The sequence below is a fragment of the Dromaius novaehollandiae genome, chromosome 12 (assembly GCF_036370855.1).
Source record: "Dromaius novaehollandiae isolate bDroNov1 chromosome 12, bDroNov1.hap1, whole genome shotgun sequence".
In the NCBI taxonomy this organism is placed as follows: Eukaryota; Metazoa; Chordata; class Aves; order Casuariiformes; family Dromaiidae; genus Dromaius; species Dromaius novaehollandiae.
Window position 1 is genome coordinate 2,580,956 of NC_088109.1, and position 16,820 is coordinate 2,597,775.

A 16,820-nucleotide genomic window follows, 5' to 3' on the forward strand; every position below is an offset into this window, starting at 1 on the left:
TAACAACGTCCCTCCTAAGCTCAATGTCAAAATCCTATCCAGAAAACAATGTGTCCTTCCAGACACATGCGCGTGTGTGTCTGGCTCTGCAAGAGTGATGCAAAGCTAAATACAGGCAAAGTATTGCTTTTTTTTCTTTTCTATCAACAGTGCCTCTTAGCCTAACATCTTACAGGACAGAGCTCTAGAGAGCTCTAGGCCCCCTGAATCTAAATGAACAGAAACTTGAGGAAGCCCACGTATACCTGAGTGAGAGTTTAGACCACCTGGCAGGACACATATCCTTCCCCTTACCAAAGCTGCACATGGACATCTAATGAGCGAAAGAGCCCATCTCTCAGCAGTATCAACCATCTAGAGGTATGTTCTGCAGGCAAGGTTCAGCTTGCTGTTCTCCTGCTACTGTCTCATTGAGGAATGCACCCAAACGCCACGTAACCACGCAAGTGTGGCACTGTTCCCAGGCCAGCCTCTCAGCACAGGGCTTCCCCGTGCAGCTGCAGCAACAACAAAACTACACAGCTTTCGGACTGGAGCTGTCTGTCTGCTAATTGCAGTGAGGGCACTGCAAACCCAGATCTGTGGACAGAAGCCTGTGCAGATGCACCCCTAAAAAGTAACAGTGTCAAAAAACACACAGAGCCGGAATGGTGCACTAACAGATCTGCAATGCTGCAGCTCCTGGCCAAGCACACATTGGGCACACAACTGCCTGGCTGGAGGAGCCTCACCAAATAGCAGCCTTAAATGGTTTCAGCCAGGGCCAGGGAAGATGAGAGGTATCCTTCTCTGCATCTGACAGACACTCATTCAGCTCACCTAACTTCAGGAGACTAAGGCTGGGCATTTAATCTGAACTAAATGCCTCGGCTCCCTCTCACATCAGTGAAGAGACAAGCGCATAAATGTTTATTTATAGCATCTGTGTCAGCATGAAATGAATTACTCTGTGTATATATCTGCCTCTCCCCAGCAAAGTGATAGAGCACCAGGACTACCAGCTCAGACACAACATTTAGATACCTAAAATCATGAACAATTAATTTTTGAGGCACTTGGGGACCTCTCTCAGTTGGAAATCTCTGAAGGGAAAAGGTCAACAGTGCTTCACTTCTTATTGACCTTTTTCTTTATTACTTCAACACCCTTCTTTCCCCTGCATCCCAGAGGGTGGCCCTTGGCTGTCTCTCATGCCCACCTCCCCTCAGAAAGAGAGCGAGAGAGTGAGATATAGAGACACACACACACACACACAGATGCAATTAAAACAATGAAAAGAATTACTGGATGAAACATCATGGTGAAGGATGTGGATCCGGTCCTGGAGCTGCAGCCTGCAGAGAATATTCCAAATGCAAGAACAGAAAGAGGAAAGATTAGGACACATGTTTGTGTGGATTCATGAACATCACATTCAATAAACAGAACATTACATAGAAAACATCACACCCTATCTAATTATTTTCCATCCCACTGACTGCAGCTGGATTCCTCCCAGCCCAAGCAGCAAGGGAAGTGTAGGATCTGCTTTATGCCTAGGGAACAGCATTCAAAGCAGAGCACACCGTACATCCATGACTATTCCAGGGCACAACTCTTGTGCATCCAAAACCCACCTGTGTACATTATGCTAGGCTTGATCATCTGTTGCCATACATACAGCTTTATCCCCCACCCAGCTGCACATTAATTACATCTGCAAGGTCTCCCCCAGCTGAGCTCACCTGCAAAAACCCCACAATTACCAGCTTCAAATATGCAAATCTGTGATACTGTAAGCAAAGGCAATATACTCAAAAATTTGCCATGTTCTTTCTCTACTCTCTTTGACAATCTGGATCTTAAAAGTGTCCTGGCATCCGAATGTGTTTTTAGGCATCTATGGACAGTCATGTTTGGATCTCACATCCTACATACCAATGTCGAGGTGAGAAGATGTTACTGCACACTGTCAGGAGACCAGCACACACAGTGCAGCAGCATGCCTACGCTAGACACAGCTCAGGGAGAAGGGACTCATTTAGGGACAGCTCCTGCACAGGCTGTTCAGGATAATGCACTTCAAATGCATACAAGGGCTTCTCAGAGACTACCTTCTAACTTGGGATCCTTCTCATCCCCGACATCTTCGTTGGCATTAATTAGGAAACACGTTTCTGCCAGTGCCTTTCATCTGCAGCCAGACCTCCCCAGGCTGCTCACACCAGCAGATTCCCTGAAGTCACTAGAAGACACAAACACCTCTCCCTCACCTGTGATGAGTAAGCAAGTATGCTGCCTTTAAAAAAAAAAAAAAAAAAAAAAAAGAAATAGGTCTATAAACACCTCACTATTTCTCAGGGAGAACCAGTATAGATTTTGGCCAAATTCTGACCTCTCTGACTTGCTGCACTAATACAAGATAGAAGAACCTTGAGACTGCCAGACTGCCACAGTGCATGGCACTCACAGTGCTCCAGTCTGACCTGTCCCTAGCTCCTGGCTGGCTTCAGAATATGCTCCCTGGCAGGAGGAAGTGGTTGGATAGAGATTTCGTTAAATCAGAGGAATCCTGAGTAAAAGGCCCTTGATGCTGCTGGGACAGTAAAGAGAGGCGAGCCTGAAATTAGCTTTGGTGCTTGGTGGTAGCCTGATATCACAGAAGGGGCCACAGAAGCAGAGAGTGCGAGACATCGACGGGAGAAACAGAATCTCTAATTCTTCAATTGTGTGGTTCACTCATCAAAATACCTCTCATCAGTTTTGCCTTTGGCTTTCATGAGCAATGGCACAGGAAGCACTCTGCAAAGCCACAGAGGGACAAGGTTGGTCAAAATCTGTTTGCGGAAGAAGACGCCAAACCTCCCACAGAAGGATTCCCTGACCACCAACAGCACGCTACAGCACACACTGGGTCTTCTCTGACACCCCATCCCCTGTCCTCGGTTGCAGTCAGCATCTAGAGAAATCTCTGCCTGGTTTCAAAAGCATACTGAAATTCTAGCTTTGGTGCTCACTACATTGGTGACAATCCAGAAATCTGGGTTGAGCAGAATCAGCTCAGGAAGCAGAGCTGCTAGAAAGGACAAGGTTAATCTGATACAGAGCTGCTCTTACTCAGCTCTTCCTTACAGTGCAGGAAGTCACAGAGCAAATACTGGCATGAGGTGTTTGATTCAGAAGCTCTGAACATTCAGCCACGAGGCAGGTGGCTCCTGCAAACAGGAGTGTGGGTCCCAGCAGCACCATTCTCAAACCCCAGACCGTAAGGGGGATGCTGAGGGATACCACTGTGGCACACCAGACTGCAGGTGCTATCTGAACGTGAAAGCTTATACTGAGCGAAGCAATGACAGAAAAACATGGCAGTAATGATGTGGGGAGCCAGAGACAGAAAGGTTCAGGCCACACCCATCCTTAACCTCTTAAGTGACATATACATTCTTACTATCTGCAGGCTTGTTTCCAAGTTCATAAAAAAAGAGATAAGGGTAGTAACCATGAAACACTTTCAAAATGCTTGGAAGACAAAGAGCACTACTGTTTATTTAGGCTGCTGTCTTTGCAAAGTGTATCCACAACTCAGAGGAAAGAAATTCCTCTGGTAAATATAAGCATTTCTTTTTGAGTCAAACAATTAAACATTCGCTCATTTCCAGTGGTGATAAACATGAATTAAGTGCCCAAACCTTGAGGACTCCTGGTCTTTCTCAAAGAACAATTTACCAAAAAAAAAAAAAAAGTAATATTTGGGCTTCTACCTCTGTGCATTCTCCCTGGTGAGATCCACAGCAGCCTTCTCTTTATCCACAGCTATCACCCGGCTCTGGGACAGTAAAAAAAACAAAAAACAAAACACAAGCATTACCACATCAGGGTTCCTGAGCAGACATGTTCTGCCAAAAGGGACATGCAACATCAAGACTTCACTGTTCAGTCTCAGCTCCTAACAGGAACAGTCCATGAAGAATTCATCTCAGGGCACAGATGGGATCAAGAGTCGTTTCTAGGAAGGCCACTAACCTGACAGAAGGCACTCTGCAACGCTGTTAGCACCCTACCCAAAATAAACAGATTTCTAACCAAACCAACTGAGCTGACAATGGGGTCACACTGATTCACATCTGCTGACGTTTTCATAGAGCGTAATAGTGCGAGACTCAACAATCTGGCAAGCCAAAACCTGAAGTGGATGTCAGTTAAAGGAAGTTCACGTCCTAGGCTCCTGATCTCTAACGTGGACAGAATCCATCCCACCAGTAACACAACAGCTTGGACAGAGGTTCTGGCATTTTACAGCTGTTATGCAGACACCTTTTGTCTAGTTACTCTCCTGGAGCCCTCACAGTGCTTACACCATATTCACCACTCAAGTATTTTAGAGTCCTCCAGCATATGATTAAGCAATAGAACCTACACAGTTAGAGATTTGTTTGATCTTCTATCATCTCCTCCCTGTGAAAAGCACAGGCAAAGGCCTGACTTGTTTTTGCTTTGCTTAATAGTTTTTAAACAGATGTTGCTATGTACTTACGCAGAGAAAGCATGCTGAAAGAAACCACTCCGTATTTGGAGATAACGGCGATACGTGGCCTGAGTGGCCATCATTCCTAGGGCAGTTCGTTTCACAGCCTGAGACTAGCACACACACACGTGAAGCTGATCCTTAACATAGAGAGCACAGCTGAACCCATAAATGAGAAGCTGCCAGTGTTTTTTCTTGATATTCCACTAGGGTCAAATTCTGCCTCAAACACTAGAGAGACCACAGGGAGCGTAAACCCCACCTAGCTGTCAGTGTGGCTAACATCCACCCTATTCAGTCAAGGCTCCTTATTTCTCTGGACACAGCAGCTTCTCTGTTAGCCAGCTGGGAAAGGAGTGTTATCAGTTACAGGGAGAGACTGACACAGCTGTTTAGTCTGCCAGGCAAGGAAAACAGCATGAAGCAGAGCTTAGAAAAATCAGAGCAATTATACTTTGAAGTCATGAAGCCCAAGCATTAACCTTATCAGGTCAACGGGAAGAGGAACACAGGTATCAGCCTCCACAATTTTTACAGACTGAATCTTATACTTCTCCTCCAAGAGCAAAGGCCAGCCACAGCAATTCTCATTCACATCAAGGGACTGGCTGATCTGCAATGCTGAGGAAAAGGGAATGTTTTTTCCCTTGACTACATGTGACGAGACCTTGGCTTCATTTCTCTTCTTTCTGCTCACCAACAGTGTATCACTAAGCATGTCTCATGCCCCAGTAATCTGAGGCCAGAAAGGTTTTGGTGACCCAGATCTCAGATCCCTTCCTGTTCTTTTCACTCTATCCAGAGGGTGGGGGTTGTTATCAGGGAACAAAAGGCTTCAAAACAGTGGCTTGGCAGTTGGGGCAATGTGACAGCTGCTTGTCATATTGATCCCAATTGTTGACATTTCTGTGGGAATCCCCTTCCTGTATTTATTTAGTCTTCAGGCTCTGAGAGACAAGATCTTTCAATTCACACTAAGGTTATTTCAGAAACTGCTGCCACTTAAAGTCAACTAAACAGAGTGTGTGCCCATGCTTCAGCCACTCCTGGTCCACAGCCCAGGATATTGGATTAAACCAACCCCCATCAGTGCTTCAAGCTAAGATGATAAAATTGTGAGCTGTAACAGCTGAAGAGTGAGTACATTTGCTTCTTCCGTTCTGGCCATGTCTCTGCTACTCCTGCAGACAGCTGGGGACAGCAGTTCTTAAATCTCCTCCTTCTACCTCGTATGAACATACAGTGCCTCACTGCTAAAGTCCCAAAAGAGCAAAGTAGTTTGTCTGGGATGTCTGGATAAACACTAGCACAAAGGGGCTGTCCTGTAGTATAGGCATCTACTGCACCATGGACATTCAAAAAAGCTCACCTGCGGCAGTTTGCACAACAGGCTCAGAGCAATTGCTCCAGAGCCACAGCCAATCTCCAGGATCACAGGATGAGGGGCAGCAGCTGGGTAGAGGAGGCCTGAATTCTTCTCCTCACACTTCTGAGATCCTTCCTCCACCACTAAAGAGACAAGATCCTAAAAATAAATAAATAAATAAATGCAACATTTTTCTGAAGGAGCTCTGTTTTGTCTCGCATTAATGCCTTTGTGATCTGAAGACTAAACGGGTTTAAATTTCTGTACTCTATAGCCCAATTAAATGCATTTCTGTTGCTGGTTTTTAAAACACAGATGACAGTGATGGAGCTGACATGCCAGAAGTCACTTCATCTCCACCTCCCTACAGAGTGCTTTGATCAGTAACCAAATCCTCAGACTACCATTCCCCATAGATCCTCTGAGATCTTCTAGCACTGTTGGAAAAAAGCAGTAAGAAACAGCTAGAGCACAAATCTTCTCTAACATTATTTTATTTATCCCCAGTTTCAAACCTTCAGAGTTCTTAAGCCTCAAAATTTAAGATTTTTAAACCTTCTCAGTATGATAAGTAATCTGGAGGCAGAGGTGTCCATCCTAACAACATCTAAACCAACAATCTGACTTACAGATGAAAAGCAAAAGCAATGAATTCCTAAATGATCAAAATGAGCAGCTCCTTGCACAGGTTTCAGATTGTGAAGTCTCACTACATTTTGCTGATATAAGGTTACTTGGAAATTAAAAGATTTCCAAACATGCTTCTGTATCTGTACATGTCTCTTTGCTGCCTCCTCCCATTCATCTTTTAATTTTTAAATCTATTGGTAATTTCATATAAAATCCAACACAGGAGGAGAGGTCTCAAAGATATGCAGTTATAAGCTTTGTGAAAATGGGTGACTAGCTAGAAAAGAGAGCACACACGTGCCTGCCTCAGACTGCGACACCAACTTCCCTTGCTACTCACTGGACAAAGCTACATGTGAGAGACCTTATAAACATCCCAGGCACAGAAGCAGCTTCAGCTGGGGCTCACAACTCCTGAAACCCAGCTGGGTCACTCTCATGTCACAACTCTATGGGAAAAAAGCCTTACTGCCTAGGGCACTCACACAACAGATAGGTCACTTTAACTTGAGAGGTCTGCTCTGCAGCTTCTCCTGTAAATCCAGAAAGCACAGCATAATTCGCAAAGAAAAAAAGGCTTGATTTTGCTAACAGGTACAAATGAAAGACCTTACCAGGAAAATTACGGGCCTTCCACTTTTATTAGAAATCCTGCATGTTCTTGGCATAAGCAGGAACATCTAAACCCAACAAGTCCTAGCAGGCAGGCCAGCCACTTCTCAGTAAAGCACTGTTTACAGGAGTCTAAACTGGCTTTGCTTGTATGCCAGCAACTGCATAAGCCCTTCCTTGGATATAACACCCAAACCAGGGTACAGATACCTTAACAGCAAAGCTGTAGAGTTTTTATGAAGATATTTGTTGCTGTTGGTCACCTCCCACAGTAGGCCTATTTGCATCAGTGCAGCAATTAGGGAGGGAGGTTGCAAACAGTTGTAAAAATGAACAGCTGGGGCAGATGAGCTTCTCTGGAAATATCCACAGCAACAGAGCACCTGAGAGACATGGGCTGTTTCGGTCTTGAGGTTTCCCACAAGATGCAAATTGCTCTTCAATAGATTAAAGCACAGTGCCCCTGCCTGCAAGCACACCCCCAGGGCTCCAAAACAGAGCTGAAGCTTGCACTGTTTCACAGTCCCGCATACAGAGTTAGGTGCAGTTCAACACTGTCTTGCCTTGGCCCCTCCTGCAAAACAAGGTGGTTTTGAACTGCTCCATTCTAACAGAAACCCTTTACTTGTAGATTCCTCCTGCTGAAAGAGCTTAAAAGCACAAGTACAAAGGAAAGATTTGGTTTATCTGAATGAGTAAGCACTCTAATTTATTCTAGTAACGTTACTTCTTTTTCAGATCAACTTGCTGAGCCTTTGCACTTTCAACTCTGCTGCTTTGGGCTCTGCTGCTTTTCCAGTAGCCTGGCTCTGCCAGCATTAGCCATTTTGGGGCTTTTAGCTACTTTCTTGGTTGCAGCAGCCACTGGCTCCTTGGCTTTCTTTGGTCTCTTTCACAGCCACAGCCTTTCGGGGTCTGGTGGGGCTTTTTAGCTAGAAGCCCCTTCATATGTTTTCACTGCTTTCTCTCAAACCTTGTCCAGTTGTTGAGCTGGAAAGAGCTGGAAATGCCCACACATTTGCTCACCAGATACTCAAGCCCAACCTGACAACAGCCTTTGCTCTTCTCCAGATTGTGCCCTCTGCAGCTTTCTTGAGTGCACTCCGTGCTCCTCAGAGATGGGCATTACCTCAGTGACAAACTCTGCTGTGCTCACACCCGAGAGGGAGGGAGAAGCAACCCACAGGCTGGAGAGGGCACTATGATAGGGGACCTCTCTCGGAGGTGTATCTTCCCCTGCAACGTTAAGCTGGGTGACTGACACCAACGCTAGCCTCAGCCAGCTATGAGGAGCCCCACTGCAATGCCCTACCCTGGTTAACATGTTTTTATTGGTACTGCACTCACAAGGGAGCTTTGCTTGAAACCTTCAAAATCACATTTGCCTTGTTGCTGCTCTGGGATTCTTTTCCTAATCAATTATAGAAGACAATGTTCTTGCACACTCACAGAGAAGACTGAGAAAGCTTCGGAGGACCACCAGCACTCAAATAGCAATGGGGCAAGGTAAGTACCTTATCTACCCACGTGAAAGTGGCACTTGCATTTCAGCTAACAGCCCCAGATGAATCAGTCCGAAAACACTGTTTTCAATGAAGACAGCCAGAGCCTGGCACACCCAAGCTGGTTTGGGAAAGCGGGTGTTGATCAATCCAAGACCACAGGAGAAGAACAATCCAAAAACTCCTCTCAGCCATTCAGTCATTCCCTTAAATTCCGGTCAATTACAAATATGTTTCCAAGAAATCGCTATAGCATCTCAGAAGAACCACCCTTCTCTGGGGCTGATCGCAGAGTGGCACAAGTTACTGATTCCAAATGTTTAAAAGCAACTTCAATACAGTAGAACTATTTTCAGGATTAACTTCCTTAAGACTTATCATTAGCAATTTCAAGCTTGGGGTTTTCATGGAACTTCTGTTTCTTATACTCTGCAGTGAAGAGATTTGTAGAGTGCTTGCCAAAGTTCCTGTTTAAATAAGTTCTAGTTCAATATTTACCACATGCATATCAAAAAAGGGATGTTGATATTACTTAGGCTTTGTATGCTCCTTCCTCATGCCCTTGGCTTATTGTTTTGGTCATTTCATATACCTCTTCCTGAACCAAGAATCAACTCTCTTATAATACATGTGCTTATCATAATATTTCAAAATTAAATAACTATCATAATATCTGAAAATCAAACGATAATATTATACTGCAACAACCTAAAGAAACTACATCCTTTTCCAGACATTGTCTCACTACAAGCAACAAATTGAATAGTTACGAAAATAAGTTATTTTATGAAGTAAATTCCATTGGCAAGCAAAATGAAAGTTATGAAGATAAAGTATATTTTAACTTGCAAATTAGGAAGAAAAGAAATTACTCGTACAGATTATTCCATGCTGAATTAAAGTTTGCAACTACATACATTACAAAGAAGAAAAGACCAAACAGAATACACAGGAATAAGACATTTTGTACATATTCATTGACGGGATACAAATTCGCTCTTTCAATTACAACTTTCAAATTAAAACCATACTTCCCCAACATCTGCAAATGAATCGGGAAAACCCAGCACTCAGAGCAGGTCAAGTTAGTCTATTGCCACTAGCTTTCCTTTCCAGAAATCATGAATGATTAAGCTATCTAAAATTGCTTTGAAACAGTAATCTTCAAATGGTTTCGCATTTCTTCCATCTTTTGTGAAGTGATCCAGACAAAATCTGTACTTCTCCAATTCTCTGAAGATGTCGGCACTGGAAATTGATAAATTACAGCACTTACTAGAACCACTTTCAAATCTCATCTGGGAGAGGAATTATTTCTGGCCATACATTATGGAGTATATTTACAGAATATTCTGTACCCAGTATGACCGGCATTCCCTACCTCTGTAGAAAGTCTGTCTAGAGCCACAGCTAGGGAAGAGCAACAGAGAGGCAGAAGGTGCTAAAAAGAGATGTCAGTCCTAGACACAGAGAAACTGGGACAATAATAGATGTCCAAAGCCTGTGGTCATTATTGTGTAGGATGCCCTACATATTCTCAGACTGAATAGACTGAGGAAGAGAGGAAACAGCTGTTAATATAATGCCATTTTTGCTTAAAGCCACCTCAAGCCTCAATTTAGTCATCAAATTCATAACCTTTGGAATAGTATTAGGCAAATTCTCCACAACCTGGCACTCTAAACTGCAAATAGCAGGCCTTTCAAAAAGGCTTACGTTCACTCACACCATTTACAGGATTCAACACGAGAGAAGTTTCCTCCACTGAAGAAAATGTTATTTTGATTAAAACAAAGGCTTGACAATCAACGTGGTTTTATAGCCTCTAAAACAGGATAATGGGTTGGCTTGCTTAGGTGCCTGGACCTGCAATATGCACTTCAGTATCTTTAATACACTTATCCTCACAACTCCCAATTTTTCAGATGAACAACTATAAAACAGTGACCATTCCAAACTCACAGACTATAGCAGAGCAAAGCAATGAACCCAGCACTCCAGAATCCTCATCTGCACCTTTCTGACTGACACCACTTTATATCCTGGAAATCAGTCCCCCGAACTCTAGTTAGGAGCAGGCAGATCGAGAGTAAGCGTAGGCAGTGTGAGGGCAACTGACCTCCTGCAGAAAAGCAGAAGTCAGAAAGATCAGTATCAGATTCCCACACCATCTAAACAAACAGTGCTTGGCTGTTACTGAAGTGCTTCTTTGTTTTTACTGTGGTATATAAAAACTGTAAAAATGAAAAACTCCTATGGCTATATTAAGTAAAAATGATAAATTAAAAGTATCTCAGTGATGTGACCTGATTCCATACTTATCATGCTGTTCACTAGATAGGATAAATGCTCCACTGTGGGGTTATTGCAATTCATATTATTGCTTACAGTATATGTCATTGTTAGTAACAACACAGCCCACGTACTAGGAGTCCTGCTAACCAGGGCTACAGGTACCGGGAGAACCACTTTTATTTTGGAGCTGGGTGCACACGTATGTGGGTACATGTGATATGCAAACACACACGTGTGTGAGAGTAGGGGAAAAAAGAACATTTTGAAGATCTTTTCTCTCCTACTCCATGCCAGCAGCAGCTTCTCCCAACAAAAGCCAGCTATGGAGAGAGTGGAGGGACTGAATGACAGACAGATGCAGAGAGAAACTAAAATCTCCTTTCTCCTTGTGCTAGCAATGACATGAAGGTGGAAGGCAAGGAGGGGAACCAACAGGACACACACACGACTCAGCCATTAACATCTGCTTTTGGTGGCAGATTGCACATTTCATTCAATACATGGGAGTACAAAGGTTTTCAAAAAGCAGAGAGGAAGAGCTAGAAAGGAGGGAGAAGAGAAGAAAAAGCAGTCCTAGAGAGGAGCAGAGGAAATAGGAAGGCCAGCCCTTGTCGCACAGAAGGAAGGCCTGGAGACAGCCACATGTCTGGGAGAACAGGGAGGCCTAAGGTACATCTGGGAGGAGGTTTCATACCAGCATGAAAAGCAGAATTTTCTTTTCCCTCCATGAGGGAAGATCAGCTCCACCAAATCCATACCAGGATCAGGAACAGATAACCAGGGCTGCTTCATGAAGGGCATGGCCAGAAGCAGACCTGAGGTGGACAGATCAGCAGAAACTGATGCCTCACTCTGTCACGTGGAAGGATGAGCTCAGCAGCCACTGTTGTCCCCTGGAGCAAAACTTACGTATGGCTAAAGCTGTTCCATAGCTGTCCTCCCTCTCCAGCTTGTGAGATTACCGTGGGCCTTCCCAGGGCCCATCAGTAAAAGCCAGTGTGCTCTAGTGCCTTTTTGTCATCTGTTGAGAGTAGTCAGCACCACAGCCAAGGCAGCAGGCTGGACTCAGGAACAGGGCCAGCTCACAGCTCTGCCAGGTCACTGGTGTGACCGAGTCCCATTTTCTGCATATGCCCCAACCTCCTCTTGCACAGTGAAGTCAATGAACGCCTCCTTCTCCCCCATTTTACAGGATTTTGTGTGAACAAATACCCAGGAGGATGTCAAGAACACCAGGAACCTCATTAAGCTGGGCATTTATGGAGGTGGTAAGCTAAGTGCAAAGCAAAATATCTGGAAGGGCCCTTACACTGCACTGACCTGTAGGAGGTAAAGACATCAACTGTTTGCTCTCCAGGGACCTAAGCGCTGTTGCTTAGCACAAAATGGAGTGAGGAGAAAGTGGCAATATTCAGGCCCTGTATACTTTTGCCAGAAGAGATCTAAAAAACATACCACAGAGGAAAAAGCAGGGTGTCCATGGGAGGGAGAAGGGAGATCCAGTCCTGACTGGCAGAAGACGAGCTCCCAGAGACTGGAAGAGACCTGTTCCTGGGATTCTATGCAGGGGACGCAAATATTTGCTTCCCATGCTACCTGATTTCCAGCATTCAGAGGTCCCCAAGCTTTTGTCTCTTAGCCAAGCCACCCATGGCCTGCTCTCACCTTGCACTTCCAGGAAACCTTGCCTCACTGCCAGATTTGCCCTAAGTTCACACTGTCATTTATTTGTTTTCTCATCTTCGCTGTTGAGTGAAATAAATGTGAAACTTCGCGAACACCTCCAGCTTCCCATGAGCCTCTGCCTCACCCGTCCACCCACAACTCCCAGTACTCCCCCCCCCGCCCCCAATACACGCTCATGTTCTGACAGGTTCTTGGTATTAGCTCCCCCTCCCTGCAGCCAGGTCTTTAGTTCACTGTATTTCTTGGAACTGCAGCTGCACAAAGCAAGCGTGAGGACAGGGCCTGCCAGCACCCAAACCGCAAGCTCCGCAGCTGCACAGCCCCAGCCGGCAGACAGCGCGCGGTCAGGCAGCTCTCAGCACCCCGGCCGTCAGGAGGAAGCACAGCAGAGATTCTCACTGCAGAATGGTGGCACAGCCACAGCGCCGCGCAGAAGTCCAGAGGGGAGAGTCACGTGCCATGGTCCAGCACCAGGGAATGACCCACCTGGTATCTCTGTAAGCAAAAGTACAAGACTAACAAAAGGAAGATAAGGGGAGGTGGGGGGAAGGCAAGGACAGAGCTCACAAATTGACTCTGCATTCCCTAAAAAGACCCTTTTTTTCCCAGCCGGCGTGTTCAGGGAAAAGCAGGGAAGACGCAGTTCCTGGGACATGAGCCAAGCTGGCAAGAGGCTTTAACTTCTTAGGTTATCAGAGAGTAAAAGGAAGGCAAAAGATGCATGAAAACCTGGGTAACCTTCTCTCCACTCTTGCACACTTCCTGGGAATGTTTTACTTATCTGTGTGCTTTCCAGAAACTTCTGTTCTCAGAATCCAGGGCTGTCCGTAGCGCCTGATCTGATATTAACCAAATCACTCCTCCCCTCCTGTTTGCCCACTTGGCTGCCAATCAGTACATGACAAAATACCAGGAAGCCAAGCTGGAAACGTGAGGCCATGGCAACAGCCACGGCAGACCACCACCACACACACTCCGTCCAAGAGCAGGCTGCCAAGCCGGCCCAGGGCTCAGAGGGTGGGCAGGCAGGCAGGCAGCTACAGCATATCTCTGTGTCCTGGGCTCTTTGGCCCACCACTGCAGTAGGAAAGAGAAACATAGCCCTCGAAAGCCATCTCACAAAGGCCACTAGCCCCCTCTCCGGGCTCTGCAGGACGCTGCTGAGACAGACACGTTCCTGGAACACAAAACGCCACAGTAACTCTGGAAGCAGCCACTGATCCTGAAGGCAAAGGTGGCTTCAGGCAGAAGCTGCGACAGACAAACAGCTAAATGCAGGCCTAATACTGAGGAAGGAGGTTGGTTTCTCTGTCGCGTGACAGGAGGAGTTCCTGATGGGTCAGGGCACAGGCCAAGGGAGAGAGGTGCTGTGACAGCACGCAGAAATGACTCCACCAAAAGGCAGCAAACTTTGCAACCCATTTGTGGTAGGCCCTAGAGACATCACCACAGCTGTCGTGTCTAAACTTGGTCCAGCCCAACAGGGGCAAGAGGAGTGGATCAAAGGCATTGCAGAATGGCTGTACCCTTAGATCTCCAGCATAAGCCTCTATCTAGCCACATCTCTCCAGATGCAAGGTATTTTCTTTCTCTGCAGCTACTGTTATTGACTACCAGCAGGCAGAGCATCCATGGCAGATGCCCAGCTTGCTCATCCCTAGCTCCTAAACTCTGTTTACTTGGATGTCTGAAAAAGGCAAAGGGGAAACATGCATTTTCCCCCCACTCATGTGGGAATCCTCGCAAGTCCCATCCATCCTGTTGCAACCATTCCATAATTGTTTTTTTCCAGATCTAGTCCTGAATATTGCTCTGACTTTAACTGCTGATGACCCAACTGCTCAGCTGAGATCCAAAGAGGCCCTGTTTTAATCAGAAAAGAGAGATTAAAAAGCTGAAGACTTCACGGAGTTCTTTTAGGGCTACAAAATAAAAGCAACAACAAGATGGAGAGCAGAGATCTGTGAGAATACATTAGGGAAGTCGATTAAGTTAACCTGGGAAACAAGTTTGTGCATGACTTAAAAGAACAGCTGTTGCTTTCCCTGTCTTCAGCACAGATTTTAGCTTTAAATTTACATTTTTGAGTCTTTCGGGCAATCACCAGCTTAGAAGCAACCTTCTGCACTAGCACAGCCCTTTTTTTCCTTTTATAGAAAGTCAGGAGAAACTGCTATTATAGTCCATCTTGGCCATTTAGCCAGGAATGACCCTGTTTCTTCCTTCATTTCTTTTTGAACAAGAGTGGATCTGTCCTGATTTTAAAGTATCTAGCAACAGAGCCACCAAGACCCCTGCCATGTTGTTTCAGTAGTTAATTATACACACTGTTCAAAACATACACCTATTTCTAGCCTGCATTTAAGTTGCTTATTATACACTTGTCTATGAAACTGAAGAAACTTCTGTTACCAAATTTTTGCTCCCTGTGCCAGGTAGTTAACCCTCAAGCTTTTCTTTGATGAGCTAGACAGTCTTTCACAATAAGGCAGATTATTCTGGCTGATTAGTCACCTACTGGTTCTTTTCCAGACCTATTTTTCCTTCTCCTTCTTGGCTTGTCAGTAACAGAAGTGGGCATAGTATTTCAGCAGCTATCCCACTACTGCAGCATACAGAGATGATTTAACCCTATTATTCGTACTTGTGATCCCCTCAGCCTTCTGGGCTGCCCACCAAAATGAGAGCTGATGGTCAGCCCCATAAGAGCCCCAAATCTTTTCCCAAGTCCCTCTGCCAGAGGAAGCCCCTCAGCCACTAGTCACAGGCTGCATTATTTGCTTGCAGATATATGATCCCATTAATCACTTCTGCCCAGCTTAAAGGGCAATTCGGATTGCTCTATAGCAGCGACAGCCTCTCTTCATTAATTCCCATCCCCTAGCATCTGTGCCACAACAGAGTTTTCCAGAAAACATTGTTTTCTTCCAACATACTGTTAAAAGACTACCTATCAGAGGGCAAAATCTGATCTCTGTGAAGTTGCAACAGAAATGCTCCAACTTAAGTATGTTTTTTTACAGCTACATTTTGACAGACGGAGTCAATTTTTGATCCATTAAATAATGCTCTATTACCTTCCTGTTTGATACCTTCTATATATGTTTTAGGAAAGAACTTTAAGCCATGTACAAGATGGGGCAACATCATCCTTTTCTTTTCCCAGACTGGGAAGCCAGAGACACAGAGAGAAGCAGCTTGCCTTTGAAGAAACAATCTCCTGACTCCTGACCCATGGCTGTACTCACTAGACACCTGTGGCCTTCTGAACTTGCTGAAGAATAACCACCTGTGGCAATAAAATTAGGGAAATGAAAGTAGATCCTGAATCAAAAGCTTCCATTTAGTACTGATTAAAGCAAAAAAAACTGTGTACTGCTTCAGCATAAAAAAACTGGAGAACCACCCCAGCCTTGCAATCTGTACATTTGAATACACATGTCAGGAAGTAAAAGTCCTCCCTTCTTTGTGTGCTTGACCTTCATGAAAGATTAATGATTATGCTAAGCCAGAAGTCAGGTTAAACTTCAAGAAAGGTTTCTTTGAGCAAACCTTTGTTCAAACGGCTTTCACAGAACACCCCAGCACGATGACTGTCATTCTGCTGACTCAAAGATGCAAGTAAACAGCAGTGGCTTCAGGGTATCACTCATATTAGCTTGATAAAAACAATCTACCTTGGGAAACAAAACCTTAAAAATTATAGGTGGAAAAAGTTTTATAAACAGGCACAAGACTAAATAAAATGAGCAGGCAGCACTTCTGAAGCAAGGAAAATATTTTTCCCTCTTACAACACAAAATTAGAAAGATTCACTGCCAGATGATGTCATGGAGGCTAGACACATGTACAGATTCAAAAGAGGATTAAACAAATTAATGGAGGACAGATCCATTAGTGATTATGAAGCAAGACAGCCCCAAAGCCAGCTTTAGCTAAGAACAGCCCTTAACTGCTGACTGTCAAAACAGGGGAAGATCCTTCTATACCTATCTTTTTTTATTGAAAATTTGCCCCCACTCTCTGCTACGAGCCCTGATCAGACACATTATATTGGATTAGACAGACCAATATAGTCTGACCCAGTAAGTCTTTTTTTCATGTTTTTATACAACCCTCACAATGCCTCTCGCAGGAGACTGAAGCCACATTTGCATGATTAATACTAAAAAAGCCCTTCACTACAGAATGGACTTGCAATTTCTTTCCCTAACCCACCTCTCAA

General features: G+C 44.8%; 1 protein-coding gene and 1 long non-coding RNA gene across 16 annotated transcripts in view; one reads left to right on the top strand and one right to left on the bottom strand.

The window, feature by feature from the left end:
- Positions 1–16,820, bottom strand: part of HEMK1 (HemK methyltransferase family member 1) — a 114,674-nt gene that overhangs the window by 87,172 nt on the left and 10,682 nt on the right. For all 15 annotated transcript variants that reach the window (XM_064518634.1, XM_064518644.1, XM_064518643.1 and 12 more), the window contains 3 exons: positions 5,874–6,029; positions 3,741–3,805; positions 1,285–1,334 (listed from right to left, as the gene is read on the bottom strand). In XM_064518634.1, coding sequence (XP_064374704.1) covers positions 1,285–1,334; positions 3,741–3,805; positions 5,874–6,029 — 271 coding nt within the window. The remainder of the gene's footprint in view (positions 1–1,284; positions 1,335–3,740; positions 3,806–5,873; positions 6,030–16,820) is intronic.
- On the top strand, positions 12,824–16,000 carry LOC112993764 (uncharacterized). The gene is made up of 2 exons (XR_003261777.2): positions 12,824–13,092; positions 15,762–16,000. It is a non-coding gene; the product is annotated as an uncharacterized LOC112993764 (long non-coding RNA).